The following is a 24,396-nucleotide window of genomic DNA, read 5'->3' as shown; positions in this document are numbered from 1 at the left end:
GGCAGTAATACGCTTAGCAGTGTCTACACTGCTGGAATTCTAATAGAGAAGAAGAAGAAGAGAGCTAGTTCAAGATGAGCATTTCTGGTTAAAACTAATTTTCAATTTTTTTCAGAAAATGAACGATTGTTTCACTAGATAAGTCCCTTATTTCTCATCTGGGATCGTGTAGAACAATTTGAAGCTGCTGTGAAACTAATTTTGACCTTCAACTGTTTGGTGCCCATTGAAGTCTACTATAAGGAGAAAAATCCTGGAATGTTTTCATCAAAAACTTTAATTTCTTTTCGACTGAAGAAAGAAAGACATGGACATCTTGGATGACATGGGGGTGACTAAATTATCAGGAAAAGTTTATTTAAAAGTGAACTAATCCTTTAATGATCAAATAATTAGCACAAATATTAATTTCTTTAAAAATCTTGCCGACCCCAAACTTTTGAACAGCAGTGTGTGTCACTTCCCACACAGAGCACTAAGATTTAAAAGAGTCTATGCAAACTCCCCTAATATTTCTGTGCTTTTATGGCATGAACACAATAACACTGGTTCTACAGTAGATATGATCATTTCACATTTTATTTATAGAGTTAGTGCATGCTTAAAAACACAAGCAGTAATTTTGCAAGAAATATGCAGTGATGAATGATACAACATGGCCTTTTGTCAGTGTCACTCCTGCTCCCTTCCCTGGAAATGTTCCCATCCTGAACAGGCACAGTGTCCATTGTTTCTGCCTGCATTGTCCATATAGGAATTGAATTAGTAATAATTGGAGCATGGACACTCTGCTGGCATCAGGGAATGGTCTAAATATATGTATGTGTCCTGCCTCACCTGAATCCCTGTCTGTCTCTTTACCTGTCTGCACCTGTGCCTCAGCACCGCCCTCTCAACATCAGCAGCACTTTTGTGGCTGTCTCACTCTCTATATTCATCCTTGATGTCTCTACTGTATATGCCTGTCTGTTAACTTGTTTGCATTTTTTACTGTGTCTTCCTTCTGTCTAATTCTTTTCAATTTTCCCTTTATGTTTCTATATTTTTTGACACTTTAGATCCACTGTCAATCTTTTTCGTTGTGTGTAATTTTCTGTCTCTCTCTGTTTTGACTTGTTTTCCTCCATCCGTTGATTGGTGAGGTTGATTTATCAATCACTAACATGGAATCTTTTCTCCCTCCGTGTGGACACGTTTGTCTAGCCGATATGTTCATTAATGGATGTTGAGGGGAGGTTCTTGGTGTAACCTTTGGGCTACCACGGTCTCTGAGACTTCTAGTGTTCATAGTTTATGTATCATCCACCCAGAACCTGTAGTTCTGCGAGTATGAACCTCAGATCTTCACTGTAGCACGCCCAAATTGTTACTACCACCCATATCTTCTGGTGGGTTGGATGGAAATGCCTTGCCATCGGCATCTACCTAGACAGCACAGCCCCAATGGAGGACTCCATTCAGGTTGGCGAGGGCACAGGAGGAATCCATTTCCCATGATGCCCTCTGGGTGACCTCTGCTGTCTGGTACCCCACCACCTGTGTAATGCACGGTGGCTTGTGTGTGTTACCCCATATCCCATGAGTGTGTCTGATCCCAGCTGCAGGCCATGTTCGTATCTCACACAGAACCGAACGCCATTAATGTTTCAGCGCTTGGAGCCATCCCCGAACCAGGAAGGGGGACCGGGGGTGAACGGTCTCCCCGAGTTGCCGCAGGAACCTGTCAACAGCCTGTGAGTAGCACCTTGATTACTCTTTTTATGCAAGTCATGTTTTTTTATTACCTTCATCATATCCAGGTCATATTTCTTTTGAAAGCAAAATGAGTTCTTAAAAGATTATTTATTGCATTAATAAAAGTGAAGCCTGTTTTATGTACTATTTCATTGTGCCATTATTTTTATGAGAATTAAGCACATTATTCCCCAGAATTGCTGTAATACATTCAGACATTTTACTAGCAGTTCTTAAAGCAGTTTTTTTTATTAAAAAAATAAATGAAATTAAATTAATTGTAAAAGAAATTGTATAAAATAAATAATTGTATTGCAGCAGTTAAAAATACTGAAATACAAATATTTTTATATTATTAATTATTTTTTACAAAATTTTATATATATATATATATATATATATATATATAGAAAATCTATCATTAAATTGTCAGGAAAATAATGTCAAAATTCTACAATTATTACTTTGATTTCTGTATTCTAAATATATTTTCTTATTTTTCATTTTGATTTTGGGGTAAAATATTACTAAAACCTGGCAACCTGCTTAGCTTTGCTTTAATTGTTGTCTTTCTTCTTCTCCTTATAGGCTGTACTTCTGCTCTTTCTTTGTTTTACCTTCTCTCAGCTGTCTTTTTTCACATTATGTTTTAATTCTACAATCTGCTTTTGTGTTAATTCTTCTGTATATACATATAAACATTTGCAATAGTGTTTATGTACTGTTTTTGTCCTGCAAGAGGCATTTTGTATGTATAAAATTGCTTTTATGTAAGTGTGTGTGTGAGTGAGTAAGAGTATTAGCCAACCAACACCTTTATCCGGTTCAGGCCTCCAGAGGGTGGAATGAATGAGAGCCAGTCTTGGGTGACGTCACGTGCCCAGGAAATGTTCCAGAAGTCTGTTCCGGAAAACTGGAACCCTGACAGACCGTATCCTGATGACCATCACGACAGCCGCCATAATCCACAGGTAATAGCGGAGATCCTCCAATCAGAAAGGTGATTTTGTCTTGTTTAGATCTGAATTTTAACTTTTAGCAGGAGTTTATTTGGCTGCTTGAAACCTGACAAAGTGGCTATGACTGTATCAGCAGAATCTGCCTTTTCTCCACCTTTGGTATTCCAAGAACCGTGTGCTTCAGCCAATCACTGTCTTCCCAGCCATTGTCTTTTTCAGTGCCTTTGAGCACACTTTTCATTCATATTATCACTCTTTCTACCTCTTCTGTCTCTGTCAGTCTGTAGCTCACATCTTTATCTATATGATAAATATTTCTGATGAACTTCACTGCCCATCGTAGACATTTGTATAGACACTCACCTTTGCCAGACTGCAGGGGTGTTTCACTGCTTGCCGTTTCCTCACTGTCTGCTGGATCGTACCAAACCCACTCCAGACTCTCATCTCTCCTTCAGTGTGACTCTTCTCTGTAGCTCAGCAGTCATCCGACCCTGATGTTTCCCTGCACGAGTCACTCATCCTAGTACTATGAAGCAAAGGAGATGCTGAATAAACAGCTGTAGGCTTGATGAGCATGTTGGAAAGCATTTAAACCAGTAGTGGGCAATCAGACAGGGTTAGTGTGCACCTAGTCTAAGCCTATAAATGAGAGTTGTGAGCTTTTTACTGTGAAATTTAAGACCAAACCTGTAGTCACTAATGTCTTTTTATTTCCTCTCATCACTTTGGATGTACAGTATATGCAAAACAGATTTAAATATTTGTAATGTTCATTTGTTTTACCATTAATTAATACCCAAAATCTAAAGTTAATTTGTTTAAAGTTATTTTATTTTATTTAATACTTTATTTTTCATTTTTAAATTGTATTTTAAATAACAAACCTGAAATAACACAATCTCTTTTTATTTCTTCTCATTTGCATGCAAAATAAATTATGATAACATATTTTTTATTATTGATTGGTAGTGTAAAACTTGATGTTATGTTTGTAATTTTATTTTAACAAATCTTGAAATAAATCTCTTTTTATTTCCTCAAAAATAGGTTATTTTAAAATATTTGCAATATTAATTTGTTACATAAACCAGAGCAACAGCTTTCTTTCTTTTTTAAAGTTTGATTGAACACACCTGAATTTTAAGCAACTTAAATACTTATAAATACTAATATATATATATATATATATATATATATAGATATATATATATATATATATATATATATATATATATATATATATATATATTAGTAGTAAGTAAATGTATCTTTGAGCTTTACTCTCACATTTTTATACATATATATATATATACATACATATATATATATATATATATATATATATATATATATATATATATATATATATATATATATATATATATATATATATATATATTAGTAGTAAGTAAATGTATCTTTGAGCTTTACTCTCACATTTTTATATGATTTCAGATTTACATTTCAAAAAGCAAACTTTTGGTTTGTCACTTTAAATATCAGTCAGACCCCCTTCCTGTCTAAGTTGGCCAGAATAAGCTGTAATACGGGCCAATAATCAGAGACTAGTGTGCACCTGTTCCTCTATTTCACTCTGTTAGTGATATGCCTCATTTGGTAATGACTAATGACTAGATCAAGTGTTAATCGTCAGTTCAAATGCACATTTGCGCATGACATCGCCCTCTACTTGTTTAATCCCTCATGGGTCCAGTATCATGCCCAATAGAGCTGTAGGCCGGTGAAGCAGGCATCAGCCCGGCCCACATGCTGTTGCTCTGTTTTGCAGACGGTAGAAATGAGAGAGATTGGGCCTGTTGGGGACGGTTACTCGGACACTGAGCCCTATCACCCAATGGAAGGGCATGGGCGGACCATCTCCATGCCACGCCTCTCAGCAGACAACCAAGTGAGCACCTTCATCCTTTCATCCATCCATTCACCCATTTCGTCTTTCCACCTTTTATCTGTTATCATCCATTCCCGACATCCGTCCTCAGTCAGTTATCCAGCTTACAGCCTTTGACCGCTTTGGTTGGGGGAACCAAACTTCAAATAGTTTGGTGTGCTGTCATGCTAACATGGCAATAAATGCTAGCATGTCTTTATCAAGAGTCAAAGGGCACATGGATAAGTGGCTCACACCTTGACCTTCACTTACCTGCATGGCTGTGTGAATGCATGTATGCGTGTGTGTGTGTGTGTGTGTGTGTGTGTGTGTGTGAGAGAGAGAGAGAGAGAGAGAGAGAGAGAGAGAGAGAGAGAGAGAGAGAGTGTGTGTGTGTTTTCAGCATCATCATACCACCCTAGCTCACTTTCAGGAAAACCTTGGTGTGTCTGGTGTGTGCTGCTGCCAGAGCTCGATTTGAGCTAGTGACAAGTCAGACAGAAGTAGGTCAACTCATGAAAAAACAGCCTGTTTGGATAGCTCTAGCTCTAAAAAGTAATTATATGATACAGTATAATTCTTTAAAAATAATAATAATAAATTAATGATAATATAAATAATACTATTAAATTAATTAATATTATAATTTTAGTATTATAAGTCTTTACTGTCTTTTTTAATTCAATCTTTCTACATTTAAATGTAATAGTATATTTAAAAATCTTGATTTAATTAATGTTTAAAAGGGTTAAATGGTTAAATAAAACTTTTAAAATTGGAAATGAAATTTTAAAATTCACAGATGGAAGCTTCCAATCGACTGAATTTAAGAGACACCCCTAGCAATGTTGCCAAGTCTGCGGTTTTGGCCCACAGAATTGGGCTACTTTAACACTGTTGCTGCGGGTTGTCTTTCATGTCCGCGGGTTGAAGCGACCCCAAATAACATGCTTAGCATCTGGAATGCAAATTTTACCAGGGGAACCCCATCAAAAACGCAGATTTTACTCCCGGAACGCGATTTTACCACCAGTTTGGTGGCATATTACCCCATCAAAAATAAAAAAATTACCCCTGGAATGTGATTTTACCGCCCGTTTGGTGGCATTTTATCCCATCAAAAATGCAGCTTTTACCCCCGGAACATGATTTTACCGCCCGTTTGGTGGCGTTTTACCCCATCAAAAACGCAGAATTTACTCCCGGAATATGATTTTACAGCCAGTTTGGTGCCATTTTACCACCGGTTTGGTGCCGTATTACCCCATCAAAAATGAAAAAAAATTTACCCCCGGAATGCGATTTTACTGCCGGTTTGGTGGTGTTTTACCCCATCAAAAATGAAGCTTTTACCCCCGGAACATGATTTTACCGCCCGTTTGGTGGTGTTTTACCCCATCAAAAACGCAGATTTTACCCCCGGAATGTGATTTTACCGCTGGTTTGGTTCCGTTTTACCGCCGGTTTGGTACCCCCGGAATGTGATTTTAACTCCAGTTTGGTGGTGTTTTACCCCATCAAAAATGCATATTTTACCCCCGGAACGCGATTTTGGGCTAGTTTTGAGTAGCAATTAGGCAGGTTTTGTTGTGAAAACCTGGCAACCCTGCCCCTTAGATGCAAAAAGGCAAAAAAGTGTCATATGCAACATATGCGCTGCATTCTATACCCAACGCTAATCTCCTGTGATGACCTGACTTTGAAACACTAGAACAAATCAACCTCTGGAGGCAGTAACATGCTCAAAACATATGATTCCGCAAACATACACCCAAAACACATCACAAGGAAGCAGTTACACTTTTAATACTATTATGCTAAAATGCATAAATATACACAGCATTTCTCACCCTTACATAACCCCCATGATTTCTTGGTTGACTATCCTCTGGAGATGTGTCTGGGTTGAGTATTTTGTCCAAGTGTGTGGGAGCCGTGTGTCCCCATGTATTTCAAAGTATGTGTGTGAAGGTGAGCTAAACGTAGAAACCTCACAAACTAGTAACAATCTATATATGTTCACTTGTGTGTTGGAAGTGTGGTGCTTACAGTGCACACCAGGAAGTGTGAGGATCCAAAGTCTGTGTTTGTGCGTGTCGTGTAAAGCTGTAACGTAGATGTGGTTCTTGTTCTTGTGACTCACTCTTGTCTAACACTGCTCTGCCCCACAGAGTGTGCGTTCTGCTGCGGTAAGTGTGTTAGTGTGCTTCCTCTACACTCGCTCAATTTTTGTCTTTTTTCTCTTTCCTTTTCCTTTTCCTCTTCCCCCCTACCCCCAACCCCTTCCTGTCAATGCCTGTATGTTCCTTTGCTCAATATAAATTAAAATGGGGATCACGATTTCTCTCTCTCTCTGCTCTCTTCTCCACTTTTGCTTTTAATCTCTCCATTTTCTCTTTGTGTTTTACCCATAATGCCTTGTGATTTCCTATTTCCCTTTTCTTTCCTTCCATTTCCATCCATTTCCTCTTTTATTTCCTTTTCTGTTTGATGGTTTTGTTTTTGTTCTCTCCAATTTTTTGTCTTTCTTTCTGCATTTTGCTTTTTATTGCTCTCTATGTTTTGGTCTCTCCCCCTTTTTTTCTTGACTTCCTGTTTCCTTTATTCTTTTGCGGCACACTCATCTTTTCATTTTCTACCCACTCAATCATTCTGTTTATAAATTTTTTGTTACACTTTAAACCATTTTGTCACACTCCAAAACATTTTGTTGAATTTATTTGCCTCTATTTTTACCCATAATACCTCATGATTTCATATTTCCTTTTTCCATACTTCCATTTTTAACCATTTCCTCTAATATTTCCTGTTCTTTTTTACTTGGTTTTACTTGTTCTTGTTGTCCTCAATCCTTTTTTTTTTTTTTTTTTTTTTTTTGTCTCCATTTTATTTTACCCACAATGCCTTGTGATTTCCTATTTCCATTTCCTTCCTTCCATTTTCATCCATTTCCTCTTTCATTTCCTTTTCTGTTTGATGTTTTTTTGGTTTACATTTTTTATTGAATTTATTTGCCTCTTTTTGTACCTATATTGCCTCATGGTTTCATATTTCCCTTTTACATACTTCCATTTTGAACCATTTCCTCTAATATTTCCTGTTCTTTTTACTGGTTTTACTTGTTCTTGTTCTCTCCTATTTCCTCTCTTTATATCTCTGTTTGGTTTTAATTACTTACTTTGTTTTGGTCTCTCTCCTTTTTTCATGGACTTCCTGCGGCACACTCGTCTTTTTAATTTCTCATCAACTCCATCAATCCCTTTCCTCATGTTTTGACAATTTCTCATTCCTGTGATCTTTCTCATCTAATTTGTCATGATGCACATTGAATTTGTCTCAAATTTTTACCCATAACCCCATGGTTTTTTCTTGCCCTCTTCCTTCCTTGTGCCATTTCCTCTGTTCTTCCTTTACCTTCCCCTCTCTCTCTTTTTTCCTCACACACTTTCTCTGCTGTGCTCTGTGTGTATCGTCCGTGTGGTCTCATGCGTGTGTCCTGTTCTGCGCACCGTCTGTCTGCTGTTCAACAGCGACGGAGACACAGGCCGCGAGGAAGTAACCTCAGTGTATGTACCGTCTCTGGCTTTCTGCCTCTATCTTCTCCATGCTTTCCCTCGTTCCCTCTCTCATTTTGTCTGTTTTAGTAGTCTGCGTCTCTCTTTACGTCTTGATGTCACACTGAACTCTTTACTTCATGCCATCCTTCTTTTCACCCTCTTTTCCTGTTATCCCTCTGTATATTCTATCCGTTGCTGTATCTTTCACTCTCTATACCCTTTTCCTGTCCACTTATGCAGCCCTGTATCCCCGTATGTGTGTGTGTGTGTGTGTGTGTGTGTGTGTGCGTGTGCGCGAGTGTCTGTGTGTATGCCTGTATCTTATCTCTGTATTTCTGGTCTGGTGGACATGGGGAGCTTTTGCTGTCTCGTAGTTCTTGACGCATGGATTTCAAACCGGAAGACTGCTGCCGATGATGGTCATGTTTTTAGCATGCCTCAATAAGGCGCATGGCATCAAACATTACGTGTATGAGTGAAAAGAGGAGTGTGAAGGGTTATTTCAGTTTACAGATCATGTTTAGACGCAGAGGAGCGTTATGTGCCCAAGTATGTCTTTGTGCGTCCACACATGCTACCGACTGTCATGTTGACCATCATGCCTTAGGGTGCATGGTTGAATGTGCTGAACTTTATTTGGCTGGATTGGGTTCTTCTGTGTGCTCAGCTTTGGTGGAGAAAGACTTTGAGTATTTAATGGTTCCGCTTGTATTAGAAAAGCTGCAGTGCATGTAAGGCATGATCTATCTACCTATCTATAAATCTATCTAAAAAATCTGTCTGTCTTTATATCTGTATGTTTTTATGTCTGTCTGCCTATTTATGTTTCTCTTTTACTCTCTATCAGTCACAGAATATCCATTGCCCTCTGTATATCTCTCTCTAGATCTCCTTCGCTTTTCCTGTTGATCTCTAGTTCTCTTTCTGTCTTCGTTGAGCATGACAGATATACCTGTGCTTTGGTTTTCTCTGTGGGTGTGGAATGTACTGAGTGTTAACCTGATTACATTCAAATGTTTCCACTCACGCACACTGCATTTAATCATGTTTCTCTATGTAAACACACATCAATGTAAACTTCTGTCCTTTCCCACTCTTTTTCTTCCTTTTCTCTGTCTATCTTTCTTTTCTTCCTCTGTAGACCATCACCGACACAAGTCCAATGCGCCGTTCTACATCCTCATTGGTCCACGGACGTTCTGGTCGAGGCGTGCGATTGGACGATTACTCTCTGGAGAGGGTGGTGTCAGAGGAAGGTCACCGACACGGTCCGAGAAGGAGAGAGCGTGATCGAGACCGGGAGAGAGACCGCAGTCACCGCACCTCAGAGAGATCCCTCGCTCGATATACAGACGCAGACACAGGTCATTGAGTGCAAAAGCACTGATATATTATTTTTCCACCCATCTCATATTTTTTTCCATCGCCATGACTCTACTTTTCTGATGAATAATGGACAGAATTTTTTTTTTTTTAAATCTGTTATTTTATTTAGTGAAAAAAACACTTTTTCTGGTAAACATTCTGTGTTGCTTTAATTATACAAAAATAGCCTAAAACAAATGAATAAAAGTGATACTGCTTCTCAGGAGCAATATTATAGGGATTGTTTACCCAAAAATAAATAATAATTTACTCAATCTCATTGCATTTGAAACCACCTTATAATCCCTCCTCACTTTGATGGTGACTCATTTAAAGGGATTGTGTTCTTAAATGTCTGAAGTGCCATCTCATCTCATGTTGTCTTTTTCAGGTCTGGGCACAGATCTCAGCACCACTACACAGTCAGGTGACCTCCCACCTAAGGAGAGAGAACGAGAACGGGGTCGAGCAAAAGACCGTCGCCACCACCATCATCATCATCACCACCACAGCTCGGTGGATAAGGAACGGTACGGTCATGAGCGCGACTACCACCGTCATCCTCACGACAGATCTGATCGCCAGTGGTCCCGCTCACCGAGTGAGGGGAGAGGGCACAGACAGGTGGGGCACACACACTTGCTGAAATAACACTCGTATATTTACACACAAAACGTAATAATTTTGAATTATTTCACTGTACTGCTTAAAGGGGTCATGTTATATTGAATCTTTTTCTTTATAAATTAAGCAACAGCTCTTATGAGTTGCAGGTTTGCTGTCAGGTCCGATATAGTTTGCACTGCTCTGTTCTTCAGTAACAGCCACTTTGATTTTTGTTAATCTTTAAATGAAAAAAAAATCTTCTTTCACTGTTTCCTTATATTGGTATGGAGGCTTGTTTCCGCCACTAAATAAAAAAATAAAAAAGGTAATTGCGAATTTTTATCTCACATTTCGGACTTTTTTTCTCAGAATTGCGAGATTTTAACATGCAATCGCGAGTTATAAAGTCAGAGTTGTGAGATATAAACTCGCAATTCTGAGAAAAAACGTCAGTCTTTTTCCCCTCACAAATGGACATTATAACATGCAATTGTGAGATTATATCTCACAATTCTGATTTTATAACTTGCAATTCTGCCTTTACAACACACAGTTCTGACTTTATAAATCACAATTCTGACTTTATAACACACTTCTGACTTTATAACTCACATTTCTGATTTTATAACTTGCAGTTCTGACTTTAATTCGCAATTTTGACTTTATAACTCACAATTCTGACTTTATATCATGCAATTCTGACTTTATAACTTGCAATTCTGACTTTATAACTTGCAATTCTGACTTTACAACATGCAATTCTGACTTTATAACTTGCAATTCTGACTTTATATCATGCAATTCTGACTTTACAACATGCAATTCTGACTTTATAACTCATTTCTGATTTTATATCATGCAATTCTGACTTTATATCATGCAATTCTGACTTTACAACATGCTATTCTGACTTTAAAACACGCAATTCTGACTTTATAACTCACAATTCTGATTTTATAACTCGCAGTTCTGACTTTAATTCGCAATTTTGACTTTATAACTCGCATTTGTGAGTTTATATCTCATAATTCTGAGAAAAAAAGTCATAATTGTGAGATAAAATCTGGCAATTGCGAGGGAAAAAAAATCAGAATTGAAAGATAAAAAGACTTTTTTTTTTTTTTTTCATGGCGGAAACAAGCTTCCATATATTGGGATCCTTAAGACTTAAGACTAAGAAGAGCTTCACACAGCCATATGCTAATGTATTTAGAAACGAGTTGATGCAGTTTATATTCAGTACAGTCTTTTTTGGACTGGAGGAGGTTTGCACTCTGAAAGTTAGAGTATGTTTATATAACATGTCAAACTCTTTATATTTTTTTCATAACATTACTTTTTTATATCTGACCTTTATTCATAGTACTTAGTAATGAGATGCCATTAAGCAAATGTTTAAAATATTAAATATTTTAAATACTCCACAGTAATTTGGAGATGCAAAATATATTTACAATTATTACAAATTTTAATCGAAGGTGCTGTTCGTGATTAATTTCTGAAACCCGTGCTATTAATTAATTCATTGATTAAGGTAAAAGGTAAAGGAAAATGAGATATTTGATGATGTGACCCCTTTAAAGTCATACCCATGAGTAATCTTTTTGAAGCATTCCTTTATTCGCTTCACACAGCACCCGTAGACATTCATGTGTATAAGTTCGTGGTTTAGATCTTTATAGTAATCTATCATGAGAAGCCTGAGGGATGAAATATAGAGTATCTGGAACACGCAGGTGTTGGTCCGTGTGGGAAGACAGTAACCAGACAGCATATACTCACCTGTGACCTTATCATGACTGCTTACTGAAATCAGTTTCTCTTTCTTGTGTTATTCTTTTGTTTATCTTCTTTTATCACTGTGGTTTCTGTCCATTTTTCTCGATGTGACTCGTGGCTTCTCTGTGTCTGCTGTTTTGCCTCATTGCCGGTTTGTTTATTTCTGGTTTTATTGATGTTGTTGTTGTTGTTTCCACACACCTTTTTCTCTCTCTCTTTTTCTCACTTCCTCTTCCTTGTCTCTCTCCTCCTTCTCCTCCTCCTCCTCTTCCTCCTCCTCCTCTTGCCGGTGTGTGCTCCTCTCTTTTGTTTGACGTTAATTTTGTGGTGTTTTTTTATTTGCCTTGTTTTAATTTTCATGTAGGGCAGTAGTTCTGTGAGCGGAAGCCCCGTTCCCTCGACGTCGGGGACCAGCACCCCCCGGCGTGGCCGTCGGCAGTTGCCCCAGACCCCGTCCACACCTCGCCCTCATGTCACCTACTCCCCAGCCGTCCGCAAGCCTCCCTACGGCTCCCCGGGCCAGGGTCGACTACGCTCCCCTTCCCCGCGACACTTCTCTCCACCAGGTCACGAACCGCCGTACCATCTTCCAACCTCCCGCCACGCCTCGCCCCATCACGGCTCGCCTCGGCATGCCTCCCCACGCTCCCCCAGGCACGCGTCACCCAGGTCCCCACGTCACGGCCGCTGGGGCCCGCCGCCGGACAGCCTGGAGGGCGACGGACCGTTCTACGATCGGGACTATGAGTACGAGCGGCACCACGAGCCACCTGCCTACGAGCAGAGTCTATCGCAGGGCAACCCCCACCCTCATCCTCACCCGCACCCCCGGTCCCCAAGGACTGCTCGTCACGGGCCTCCCTCGCACCCGCGCCGTATGCCGAACGGCTACCGTTCCTCCTCGCCCTCCCCGCACCGGCGCGGCCCCCACCCAGGTCCACACCGGCCACCGCATGGCCGTGGGCCCCGGAAGGGGTTGCACGAACAATATAGCGAGACGGACGAGGATGATTGGTGTTAGTGCGCAGGGTGACCAGGAGGGGGCGCCGCTCAACTCAAACTGAGATGTTTATGCACCGCAGCAGGGAGAGAGGGGGTGGAAAAGGAAAAGCAAGCGGTGCTTTCGCGCCATCGTGAGACTCTAAACCCTTGAGTGGCCCATAGAGCTTCCCTACTCCCTCTCTCTCTCTATTGCTTTCTCCTGCTCTCTGGACTATGTTTCCCATGCTGCTCAGCAAGCAAGGGAATGGGAGCATATGAGAGATAAATGGGGTGGTTGCGTTTAGATGGACTGAACTTTAAAGATCAGAGTCATTGTGTTTGAACGCTCCACTCCAGACTGAGCAAGACCGATTGCTTCTTGCACGACAGAAAAAATGAAGAGCAACATCATCTGTCAATCAAAAAAAGAAAAGAAAAATTAAGTTTGAAAATCAAGCCAGAACCCCTTTTTCCCTCTCACATCTATGCCTCTTGAAAAGACCCAAAAAAACAAAAAAGGGAAGAAAAAATAGACATTGTTGAAGAAAAAGCAAGTGCTCTTGTGAACAAGAGCTCTACCTACTGCAAAACCAGCCCCATGTGCTGGCCAATATCGATGAGTTTTATCATCTACGTTTACTGTTACCAACTCAAGATGGTGAGTGACCTCATCACCTGGGGGAGGGGTTAACTGTCGAAGAGGCGTGGCATATGAAAGGACCCAGTGCAGGCGAGAGGAGGCGGGTTGGCGCGGCACACCGAAACCCCGCCCACAAACTGCCACTCAATCCTGATAAAGGAAAAGACAGCGGAAAAAGAATGAAACGGCAGATGAGGGAGGGACGGAAAGACTATTTCCTCTTCAGAATGTCTTCAATTGATTACTTCTTCTTTTTGAACATTTGGAGCTTGGTTATTCTGTTGCATTTGCTCAGCTTACTTTGATATTTTTGGACTAAAATCTGATGGAAACTTGCATGAATGATTTAAAAAAAAAAATATATATATATATATATCAGACAGAAGATTTACTGTGGGAAGGGGGGGTGATAGCTCTCTTTTTTCCATTCAGTTTAAGGAAGTTCTTTCTCTCGTTTTCTCCCTGTTGCTCTTGCCATGTCTACAGATGTGCAGATGGAGTTTATAGATAGACGCTAAAGCTGACCTTTCTAGATAGCGATCTGACAGATCTGAATGCGTTTTCTATGTTATTTCCATCTGAGGATCCCAGATGATGTTCTGCACTGTTTATAATTACTTTGGATTGCACTAAAAACGAGCCTGAATGGTGAAACCTCCCTCATTACAGCTCTGTCAGCCATGGTTGCGAACAGAGAGAGAAACGGGGCGAGAGACGTTCTCCTTTCTAAAGGCTTCATTTGCTATTGTCAATAACAGTAGTCTTATAATGATGAAAACTATCTTAATGCAATTGATGAAGATGACGGTGATGCTGATGAAGATAGAGGTGGTCATGTGACTTTGTTGTCTTGTTTTCGGGAGTTTTGTCTGTTGTGGCCATCTTGTTTCGAACTATTTGTGTTTGTTTTCGGTTCTGTTCACCACAGATTGAAGTCTATAAGGGTGCGCTCCTGATAGCATCCTGAAGTTTACGTACTTGTGACCTCAGCTGAAGAGAATATTCCTATCTGTAGTGAATAGTTCGGGTCAGAGCTCATGAATGTTTTAAAAGAGAGAGTCAGGCCATTCAGGATACCCTCGGACAGTTTTTGTGTCAGAGTTTTTCCAGACAAATTCAGGGTCCATTTCATATTTATTTTTCAATAGAAAAAGATGGTCACACAACAGTGTGATCAGGAGAAATCGTTTTATAGAGGGTCAGTTTTTAACCCCTTAAATTATTTCACAGCTAATGCAGAGTAAGTGCAAGTTAGTATTTTGGGCGATGAATGTTGTTGTTTACTTTTTGTCCATGTTGTGGTGCTGTTACGCAGCTTCAGCCAGGCTAGACTATGGACAAACGATCCCTTATGAAAATACAGTCGCCAGAGGGCGCTATTACATTTGCAGAACAGTTCCCCGACAGTAGGTGACGTAGCAGGTCTGTCAAAGTCTGTCGTCCTTTTTTTCGACAGTAGTTTTTTGAGAACTTTGACCTGGATAGTCTTTGATCAAGTAACTGGAAACAATTCTTCCACCCTGCCTTCCTGTTCCCTGCCACGGGCAGCTTGTCATGTCTTTGGCTGCCTGCTCAATCTGAGACCCTCCCCCTTCTGCTCAGGATACAACAATACAGCCAAACGTATAACTCACAGGGGTGTAGAGGTGCGGCCTATTCAGCCTCCCCTACTGTCATTGAACCTGTCCAGCTGGCCCACACCCATCCAACCATCTCAAAACAAATTTTCATTAAATATCCCATTACAACAGGTTTTTTCCCTTTTATTGTGCATAGGTTACTCTTTTTTATAGTTCAAAAGCTGTGTATTTCTCAGTTTTAAGTATCAACTTTGTCTCAGATGTTTCTCCTAAAATCTAGAAAAAATCTAAATAGTCACAAATGAGACAATTGTTGACATGCTGTATGAATATAGAGCTATTAAATGAGTGTAGCATTATCTGAAATCTTTGACTTTTGACTGCAGACTTTATATTGGCAAATCGCAGAGCGTTTTCTGAAACTCTAGAGGAGACGCATGGAGAGACTCCAAAAGTCTCCATTTCCTCTCATTGCTGTCTAGGAGTAAGTATTAAAGAGATCTCATTTATGATTTTTCTTTATGGAAAGTTTAAGATCAGAAACCCTGACTGTTATTTTGCTTAAAAAGATTCTGATGTTTCTCCCAAAGCAGTCAGTGTATGAAACTGTAAGGATTCAATTGGTTTTCGAGATGTATTCTCACTTTATTCAGATAAAAATATCATAAAGCATCTCAGAATAGTTTCATCTAATCGTGAAGTCAGTTGGACGGTTCTGCATTGTCTCGTTTTCTGTCCAAAAATCATGAAATCCACAGTACAAGGTCATTTTTTTTTTCTTTAAAAGAGTTTTAATACATGAGTAGTCATTTTATTTTCATCCCTTCTCCTTACCAACCCATTTCCAAGACTTTTAGGGAGGAAACCACTGTTTTCTGGGTGTTTGTTGATGTTTGGCCCACATTTACCCACAGCTGGCCCCCAGTTAGCCCCTGGTTTGATGCCCATGGGTCCAGATGAACCTGCAGAGCCACAGTGCCTTCTGTTCTAGTGTCGCACACTAACCCTTCCCCTGCCTCTCTTCCCTCTTCCCTCTATCTCTCTCTTAATGTGATGGACTCAGTCACACTACGCCTTAACAAGTCCCCATGTCTGCGCTGTCTGCTGGGCTTTTTAAAGACAGGGAGGCACGGTTATATGATGGGGGAAGATCCCAGTTACTCTGAGAGTAATGAAGGGAAATGACAACCGAGTTCTGTCAGGGTGTCCATCTCGGCTCTCTGTCTCTCTTAGCAATGCTTCCTCAAGTGGATGGCAACCATTTTTTAATTTGTCTCACCCTGCTCGTTTAGAGAGTTGCATCGAACATCGGAGGGATTGTTCTACTTCTCAGGTCTTTAGCAAAAGGACAGGAAGGCTTATTTTTGTCAGGCATGAATGTTAGTTAGACCTTTTGCATGGTTAATATAAAGCCCATTTCTCTTGATCTTGTATTCTTTTGCTGAAAACACTTGAAATGCAGGAAATTTGCTCCATTTAAGCTCAAGATGTGGATCGATAGTTTATTAAAAGGATTTGATTTTTATAGATTAAAAAGAGATAGCAGAAGGTTGTGGTTTTTAAAAGAACAGTTCGCTCAAAAAAGAAAATTCTGATATGATTTACTCACTCTCATCTCATTCTTAACTATTATGACTTTATTTCTTCTGTAGAACAGAAAAGGAGAAATGTTTTTCTGGTTGTTCTATTCTATGCAGATAAAATAAATGAGGCTTTTAAGTTTCTAAAAGGACACTAAAGCACCATAATATAAAACATTGGCACTATGTTCTCATTTTTATAAGCCATACAATAGGTTTGTGTAAAAAGAAAATAGACTGAAATACAAGTCACCATTCACTGAATATCTTAAAATCCACCAACTTTTCAATGAATCCAGTTCACAAAACCTGCCAGACTGCTTAAATCACAAATTTGACCGATCTAGTTATCTGGAGGGCTTTAAGACTTTAAAATTGGCATGTAGAAATCACCTTTTCTATTTTGATGTATATCCAGCTTCTGTTTGGTGACTTTAAATATGGTGCAAAAATTTAAACGTAGTCCTTTTTCTCTTGGTGTGTTTCACAGAACAAATCGTCATATTGGTGTAGATAAAAGAGAGTGACTAAACAAAGTTAGAATTTTCATTTCTGGGTGAGCTGTCCCTTTAAAGGTTTATGCATGTAACTAGACTGGTGCATCATTCTTTGGCTCTGCTTGTTCATCAGTTTGGTTCTGACCCTCTTTTGCTCTCAGTGTCAATGCCTTTATTGCTTTGATTTTGACTCGCATCTTCATTTTCTGTCCCGACAGAAAGCCATTTTCAGTTTGCAACACACACAAGTGATCCATCGTAGATACACAACACACTTGCATTTGAGCATGTGTTGTATGTTTTGTATCGTCCTAGTGGAACAAAGCTGTATTTTCTTTCTGTTTCATACGAAATAAGGGCTTTCCTTCAATGGTTGAGTGCTGCCAAAACAAGTCACCCTCTATGTAGCTACACCACTTCCTGTGGTCTCCCTTTGTACAGAACAGAATTACATGTGTGTGCATGCTAACATGTGGGGGATCCGGAAAAAAAGGGAGGGGGGTGATGGGTAATGTAGTTTTTTTCCCTGTATGTATGTATGAGAGCGAGAACTTGAGGCACAGCTGTGGCCAGCACAGGCATTGTGCATGCCAAAAAAAAAAAAAAAAAACTTATCAGAAAGGGATACAAATGATATTGTGCACCTTGGGTAATTTAGTGCTGGGTTTGCCAATCCATTTCTGCTCAGCATTTACCATGGCATTACTTCATTATCATCCTCATCTGATCCCAATCCGAGATTGGATACGGATCCATTGCCACTTTTTCCAGAAGATCGGAATGGGTTGGGTTCATCCATGTGACAGTGGGACGGTCGACTGCGAGTGTGTGCGCGTTTGTCCGCAAGCTGATATGAAGGCAAGTCGTTTTTTAGTGCCTTACAATGAACAGTTTCCCATCTCCGTTACATGACCGTAGATACAAAGCGAAGAGGGCCATCATGTTTGTACCTCGACTGTCTCTCCATGTCTATCTGTTGGGCCTATCTATCTCTTTCTCTTCTGTAACTCTTGTATATCTCATTCATAAACTTCCTGCAACAGTCTGTGTTCATCCTCTTTCTTCAACATTGCTATGTTCCTTTCTGTTTCATTTCCTCTTGTTCTTTATGCATTGTCATGGTTTCTTCATTCAAACACATTGCTGAAATATTATTTTCATATAAATGTATTATTAGTAATTAGTAAACATAAATCACACTTACTACACATTTAAAAGGTCCACCCAAAAATGAAAAATGTCATCATTCACTTATTAAATGTAATTCCAAATCTGTACGACTTTATTTCTTCTGCGGAACACGAAAGAAGATAATGAAAGTCAATGGGGTCCAATGTTATTTTGTTTTTCTTCGAAATGTCTTCTTTTGCGTTCCACGGAATAAACATAGTAATATGACACGAGGGTGAGTAAAAGATGACAGAATTTTCATTTTTGGCTGAACGATCCCTTTAAGTGCTCTATAGACAGACTAGATGCTAAGCTCTCGACTAAAAAACATGTAGCATTAAACGAAAAGATTTCACTTTAAGGAGAAATGAATGTTTCAATTCTCTGAAAGGAAGCGGCTCACAAGACAGGAAGTGTGTTTTCACCACCGTCAGCAGGAGTGTGCTTCTTCACAGGGCTCGTATGCGTCGAAGGGGAAATAAGTGTGTGGTGTGAATGTGCGAGTATGTGAGGAGTTCCTGCGAGCGCGCAGCCACTGTCACCGTGACACCCGCAAACCCGTCCCATCTCTCCTTAATCACCCATATCCCACCCGCCATCCATATTACTATTGACCTGAACCATTTAGAAGCAAAAGAGGAAGTTTAAAGAGAAAAAAGGCCATGATAAAGAGAGGTATTTAATTACTGATTTGCATGTGCAATGTGCATGCCACTATGTGGGTTAACAAGTCAACTTCAGGAATTATAAAATATAAAAAGAAATATAAAGAAAAAGAGTATATATGTATAAATATATAAATATAGTTAGATGTTTTTATGAGCAATGTGTTCCTTTTTTCTTCTATTTTTAAAAATGAAAAAGACAAAAAAGAGCACCAAGAGGGGAAAAAAAATAATACAAGAGACGATAAATGATAAAAACTCATAGAATGTTTGTTTGTTTCTATTGCCAACTGTTCTCTGAGAATCGTGGGTGAGGTGAGCACACTACATGCTGTGGAAATGTATTACAGAATTTAAAAAAAAAAAAATTAAAAAAAAAAAAAGGATAAAAGATATCAAGTAGCTCTCAGTGTGAGGGACTGCACATCACTCTGATTTAAGAAGAAATCCAAAACCCTTTTTGCTGATTTTGAGCTGTGAAAGAGGCTGCCTGAACCTGGTGATGTTACACATTTATTCTGGCTATGAAAAATCCCCCTTTTATCTCTCTCTTCCTCTGTCTCTGTATCTCTCTGCTATTTCTACCAGTGCATTTTGTAATTCCAAACAGACCTCTTCCTAAAGAACCTGAATAAAAACCAGAGAGAATGCATTCTAAACCCATCTCTTGTCTTCAGATGCACGGCTGTAGTTTGTGTGTGAAAGTGTGTCTAATTTCAGTCTTTGTACGCAACAATTGATGAACGTTTGTAGAAGACAAAAGCCTCTCTTTGACACGTGCGTTCACACCTACACGACAGTCTGACAAGGATGCAATCAAGCTCAGTGTTTCAGGTGGGGGAAATGATGCCACACATTAACAGCTGTTCAGGAAGTGTTGATAGCCGGTTGACCCAATGGTTCTATGTTAAATACCGAGTACGAGTGTCCCAGGAAGCGAATAATTAGTGACTGTGCATCTAAACACCCTCATACTTCCTGTTTAAGTCAACTGTTAGTCACCATGAAGCAGAAAAGGGCACATATTATTCATATATATATATATATATATATATAGTGCTGTCAAATTATTAATCGTGATTAATTGCACCAAACATTAAAGTTTTTGTGTTTACATAATATATGTGTGTGTACTGTGTGCATATATATATATATATATATATATATATATATATATATATATATATATATATATATATATATATATATATATATATATATATATATTAGGGCTGGGAAGCAATTAAATTTTTGTATTTAATTAATTACATGATGTGACGATTAATTAATCGAATTAATCCCAAATTTGTCGTACATCAAATTTGGCTTAGAAATTATCCTCAAAAGATCATTTGAAGTCATTATTGTGTAAAGCATCAAATAGACATTACAATAAGTAATGTATAAATATACTTGATTCAACAGAATTTATTACACAAACATTTGGACCATGAGGTTGAGTAAATGATGACTGAATTTTAATTTTGGGGTAAACTATATTTTTATTTTATTTTTTTTTAATGGAAATATGTAAACATATGAAAGTAAACATATGGTCTACTGATGTTTTGTGAATCATTTTCTTAGAGAAGTTAATTTACTGAAGGTTACCAAGAAAGCTAGGTTACTAAGTTTATTAAATTAATTCACAATATGTACACATTTATTATTAATGTGGGGGGCGACGCGTCACACAGGCACAATTGCACTGTATCACTTTTATTTCGTTTTTCTTTATTCAAAATATTCACAAACTTGTTAACTATAGCCTATCATGAACTATATAAGCGCTGAGCACCCAAGGAAAAACAGATATTCTCCATTCATTTTAACCAATAAAAAAATGACTGCAGCTTTCAGAAGTGACGTTCTTTACATTTTTATAGTTCGCTTGAGGCAGCTACTATGGCATTTTTTAATGACACATGTGCGCATCAATATAATGCATTAACACGAGAGCGTATCAATGTAATGTGCAGCATAAATCTCTCGTGGCTCTACTCTGGCTCAGATATTACCTGTGTGCGCTCCTTATGGAGTGTGGGCACCAACTGGCAGAAACATAATTTTAACGTGTTTTTTTTTTTCGTAATTAATTAATTAATCAATCTAATTAACGTGTTAAATTCCCAGCCCTAATATTTATATATAATTTATACTATATAAAAATGTAAATATTTTATATATAAATATAATATATTTTTGTTAAATATATACATCATGTGTGTGTATTTATATATGCATATATATACACAGTAAACACACATTATGTAAACACATTTTTTTATTTTGGATACGATTAATTGCGATTAATCATATGACACTAAAAATACATATATTTATATATTTTAAAAAAAAGATTTGCCCTTCTCTGCTTCAATTATTAATACTTTACAATAAGGTCTAATTTTTAACATTAATTAATGCATAAACTAACAATGAGCATTACTGCATTTGTTAAACTTTTTTAATGTTAATAAAAATTTTCATGTTTGTGTTGGTTTACAGAGCATTAACAGATACAACTTTCCATCTTAAAAATGTAGTAAATGTTGAGAGTAATATTTATACATCTTATTAAAATAATGTTAGAATTATTATGTACCTTTATAAATTTAAAAATATATATATTCTATTTCTTTAACAGGGTTGAATGATCAATCTTGACAAAAGCTTTATGAAATGTTTCTCTTCCTGCGATGCTCTTATTTTTTTAATGTTTGTAATTGAGAAAGTTAACATTTAAGCATACTTTGTATATCAGTTCATCATTGTGACACTGCATTATGTTTTTTATATAATTTCAACAGGCCTTTTCTGTAATTTCCCCCTCCACCTCATTTGTCTGTCTACACTGAAAAAAATGATACTTTGGACCAACTTAAAAAAATTGCTGTAATTTGTTACAGCTAAATTTATTAGTTTTTCTCAAACTATATTTTTAATTTGGTTAAAACTTTAAATTTTATTTTAATATCAATCAAAATAGTTCTTCAGCCCAAGGTAAAAAAAATACATTGAAACAAAGTTAAAATATTGGTTTTTATGGAGACCAAATCATTATTTTTACTTTAGTACAGCTTAAAATTTTTACTTTGGAAAAACTTACTTTTTACCGTAACATCCAAGTATAATTTTTACTTTGGACTAAACTAAAAAAATTGCTGTAATTTTGTTACAAGGAATTTTATTAAGTTTACTCAAGTTAAATTTCTGATTCAGTACAAACTAGATTTTTAATAACACCTAAATCAATTTATTCTCTTTAGTCACAAGACAAAATGTTACTTAAATAAAGACATGATTATTCTCTTCAATAGACCTGTGTTTATTGTGATGTCTTTAAAATATGCATCAGTTTCTCAGTCAAAAAATAAAAAATAATAAAAACATACAAAAATAAAAATAAATAAAGCCAAATGACTTTTGCTGCCAGTTAGACTAGCCTTAATCAACAATAGATGGAAAAAACATTAAAATAAAATGGTTTTAAAAAGGTTTTTGAATACAAGATCTAACACAATAAAACATCCTGTATCCAAATTTCTCCAATATTTAGAGCTTCACACAGACTACACACAATAAAGCACAATAAAACATCTAACATCAGATATTGGGATGACCTTGACAGTTGTCAAATCCTCAAGTTCCACAGTAGATGTCAAGTTCACTAGTGCATCTCCAAAGTCTCTGTCTTGGTACTGCAGCCTGAAATTGCCATTTAACCCACACACTTTCCTAACTTCATCCATAAGCTGCTCCATTGACTCTGGAATTCCACCAGGCAAAACTAGCTTCCTGGTGTCATCAGGATTCAGAATAACACGCAACTTGGCTGGCCTTTGACTGCCATGTCTGCCCATCCAAAAGGATCTAGTCAAAACAAGAAAACAATAATATTAGTTGCAGTACAAAATTGGTCATAACTTACATTAAATTCATATTCACAAATTAAATGATTAACAACACTGTCTTTTGACAATTCTGGTTAAAAAAAAGAAAAGAAATTTCACAGTCAATATTATTTAGTAAATTCTGAATATTTGTTTAAGTCAAATTGATAAGGCCTTATGCTGTCTTAGCAGTTTTTTTAACCAGAATTGTCAAAATAGAGTTGTTAATGAATTTGTGAATATGAATTTAAATTTGTTTAAAATAAACACGTTCTTTACCCCTGTTGAAAAAAACGAGCATATGCTGGTAAACTAGGTTTTGAAGCTGGTATGGTGGTTTGAGTTGGTTTATGCTGGTCCAGGACCAGCTTAGGACTAGTATGGACCAGCAAGACCAGTTTAGGACCAGCGTTTGACCAGCATACAGCTTTAAAACCTACCTTACCAGCATATGCTGTTTTTTTCAACAGTACACAATGGATGTTTGAGCATTTAATTATTTATTTATTTATTTTTATATTTCAAAATTTATTTAATTGAGGTAGCCTATATATACACACACACTCCAAATCATATTTAATGTTTTTAAAATAGGCTATATAAAATAGTAAAATAGTTCCAATAAATTTTACTGTGGTACCGAAATTGGTACCGAGAACCATAAAATTTTCATGGTATCGGTACCGACTACTGGAATTTTGGTACCGTGACGACACTACTCTGTGGTAATTTAAAAGCTATTCTCTAGTGTTAGTGTTTCCTATTTAAAACATAAAAATAATGTTCACAGATGTTTACATTGGTACTCACCAAATTCAGCAATTAGGGCAAAATTCTGAATTTCAGGGAACAAAATCTAACCTGTAAAACAAAGGAAAAGGTGAGATTTCACATCTTAGTTTTTTGTTGGGGCAATTAGCACTATCCATAATCACTAGACTGTAATTATTAATTAGTCCCTACTTTTGTAGTGATATTGTACTAAACTGCATTATGCTGACAGGAGAAACAATGGAATATGAATTCTTCCTTGTCAATCAGAACTCATTTTCTAATTCAGTAAGTTTTATTAATAGCTTTCATTTTTCTTAGTCATTTTGCTTTCCAGATTCAATCTCTTAACGTTACTTGCGTACTAGAGCACGTACACACATGCGCACTCTTCAAAAACGGTGCTTAAAATCTCTTGACAAACTAAAATATGTAAATGACATTTGTATATATTCAAAATAAAAGATATACATTGTACTTAATGAGAGCTTGCTTATTTTGCTCAAGATAATGATTAAGTCCATATGTCGTAAAAAACAAGAAAGCTGTCGTTCCAACCACACAAGTTTGCGATGCTTTTTGTGAATGTTCGTTTGAACTATGGTTTCGGGAAACACAGAATCATTTAACTAAGTTAGTAACGACAGAACTAGCGATGTTAGTTGGATAACGATGTTTTTGGGAAACGCATCTCCAACAACTGGCACCGCTTCAGCCGTTTGCCTATG

The 24,396-nt window shown here is 37.6% G+C and overlaps 1 protein-coding gene across 1 annotated transcript in view; it reads left to right on the top strand.

The window, feature by feature from the left end:
• The window catches only part of cacna1ab (calcium channel, voltage-dependent, P/Q type, alpha 1A subunit, b), a 149,966-nt gene extending 130,013 nt beyond the window's left edge, over nt 1-19,953 (top strand). Inside the window, exons 44-50 of the mRNA XM_067388832.1 lie at nt 1,627-1,733; nt 2,564-2,705; nt 4,486-4,605; nt 8,115-8,150; nt 9,283-9,505; nt 9,898-10,130; nt 12,256-19,953. Of these exons, the coding sequence (XP_067244933.1) occupies nt 1,627-1,733; nt 2,564-2,705; nt 4,486-4,605; nt 8,115-8,150; nt 9,283-9,505; nt 9,898-10,130; nt 12,256-12,912 (1,518 nt within the window). The 3' untranslated portion in view covers nt 12,913-19,953. The remainder of the gene's footprint in view (nt 1-1,626; nt 1,734-2,563; nt 2,706-4,485; nt 4,606-8,114; nt 8,151-9,282; nt 9,506-9,897; nt 10,131-12,255) is intronic.
• The last annotated feature ends 4,443 nt before the right edge of the window (nt 19,954-24,396 follow it).

Source organism: Chanodichthys erythropterus, chromosome 6, assembly GCF_024489055.1.
Source record: "Chanodichthys erythropterus isolate Z2021 chromosome 6, ASM2448905v1, whole genome shotgun sequence".
In the NCBI taxonomy this organism is placed as follows: domain Eukaryota; kingdom Metazoa; phylum Chordata; class Actinopteri; order Cypriniformes; family Xenocyprididae; genus Chanodichthys; species Chanodichthys erythropterus.
Note: the sequence above shows the minus strand (reverse complement) of the source record. Positions and strands in the feature narration are given on the sequence as shown.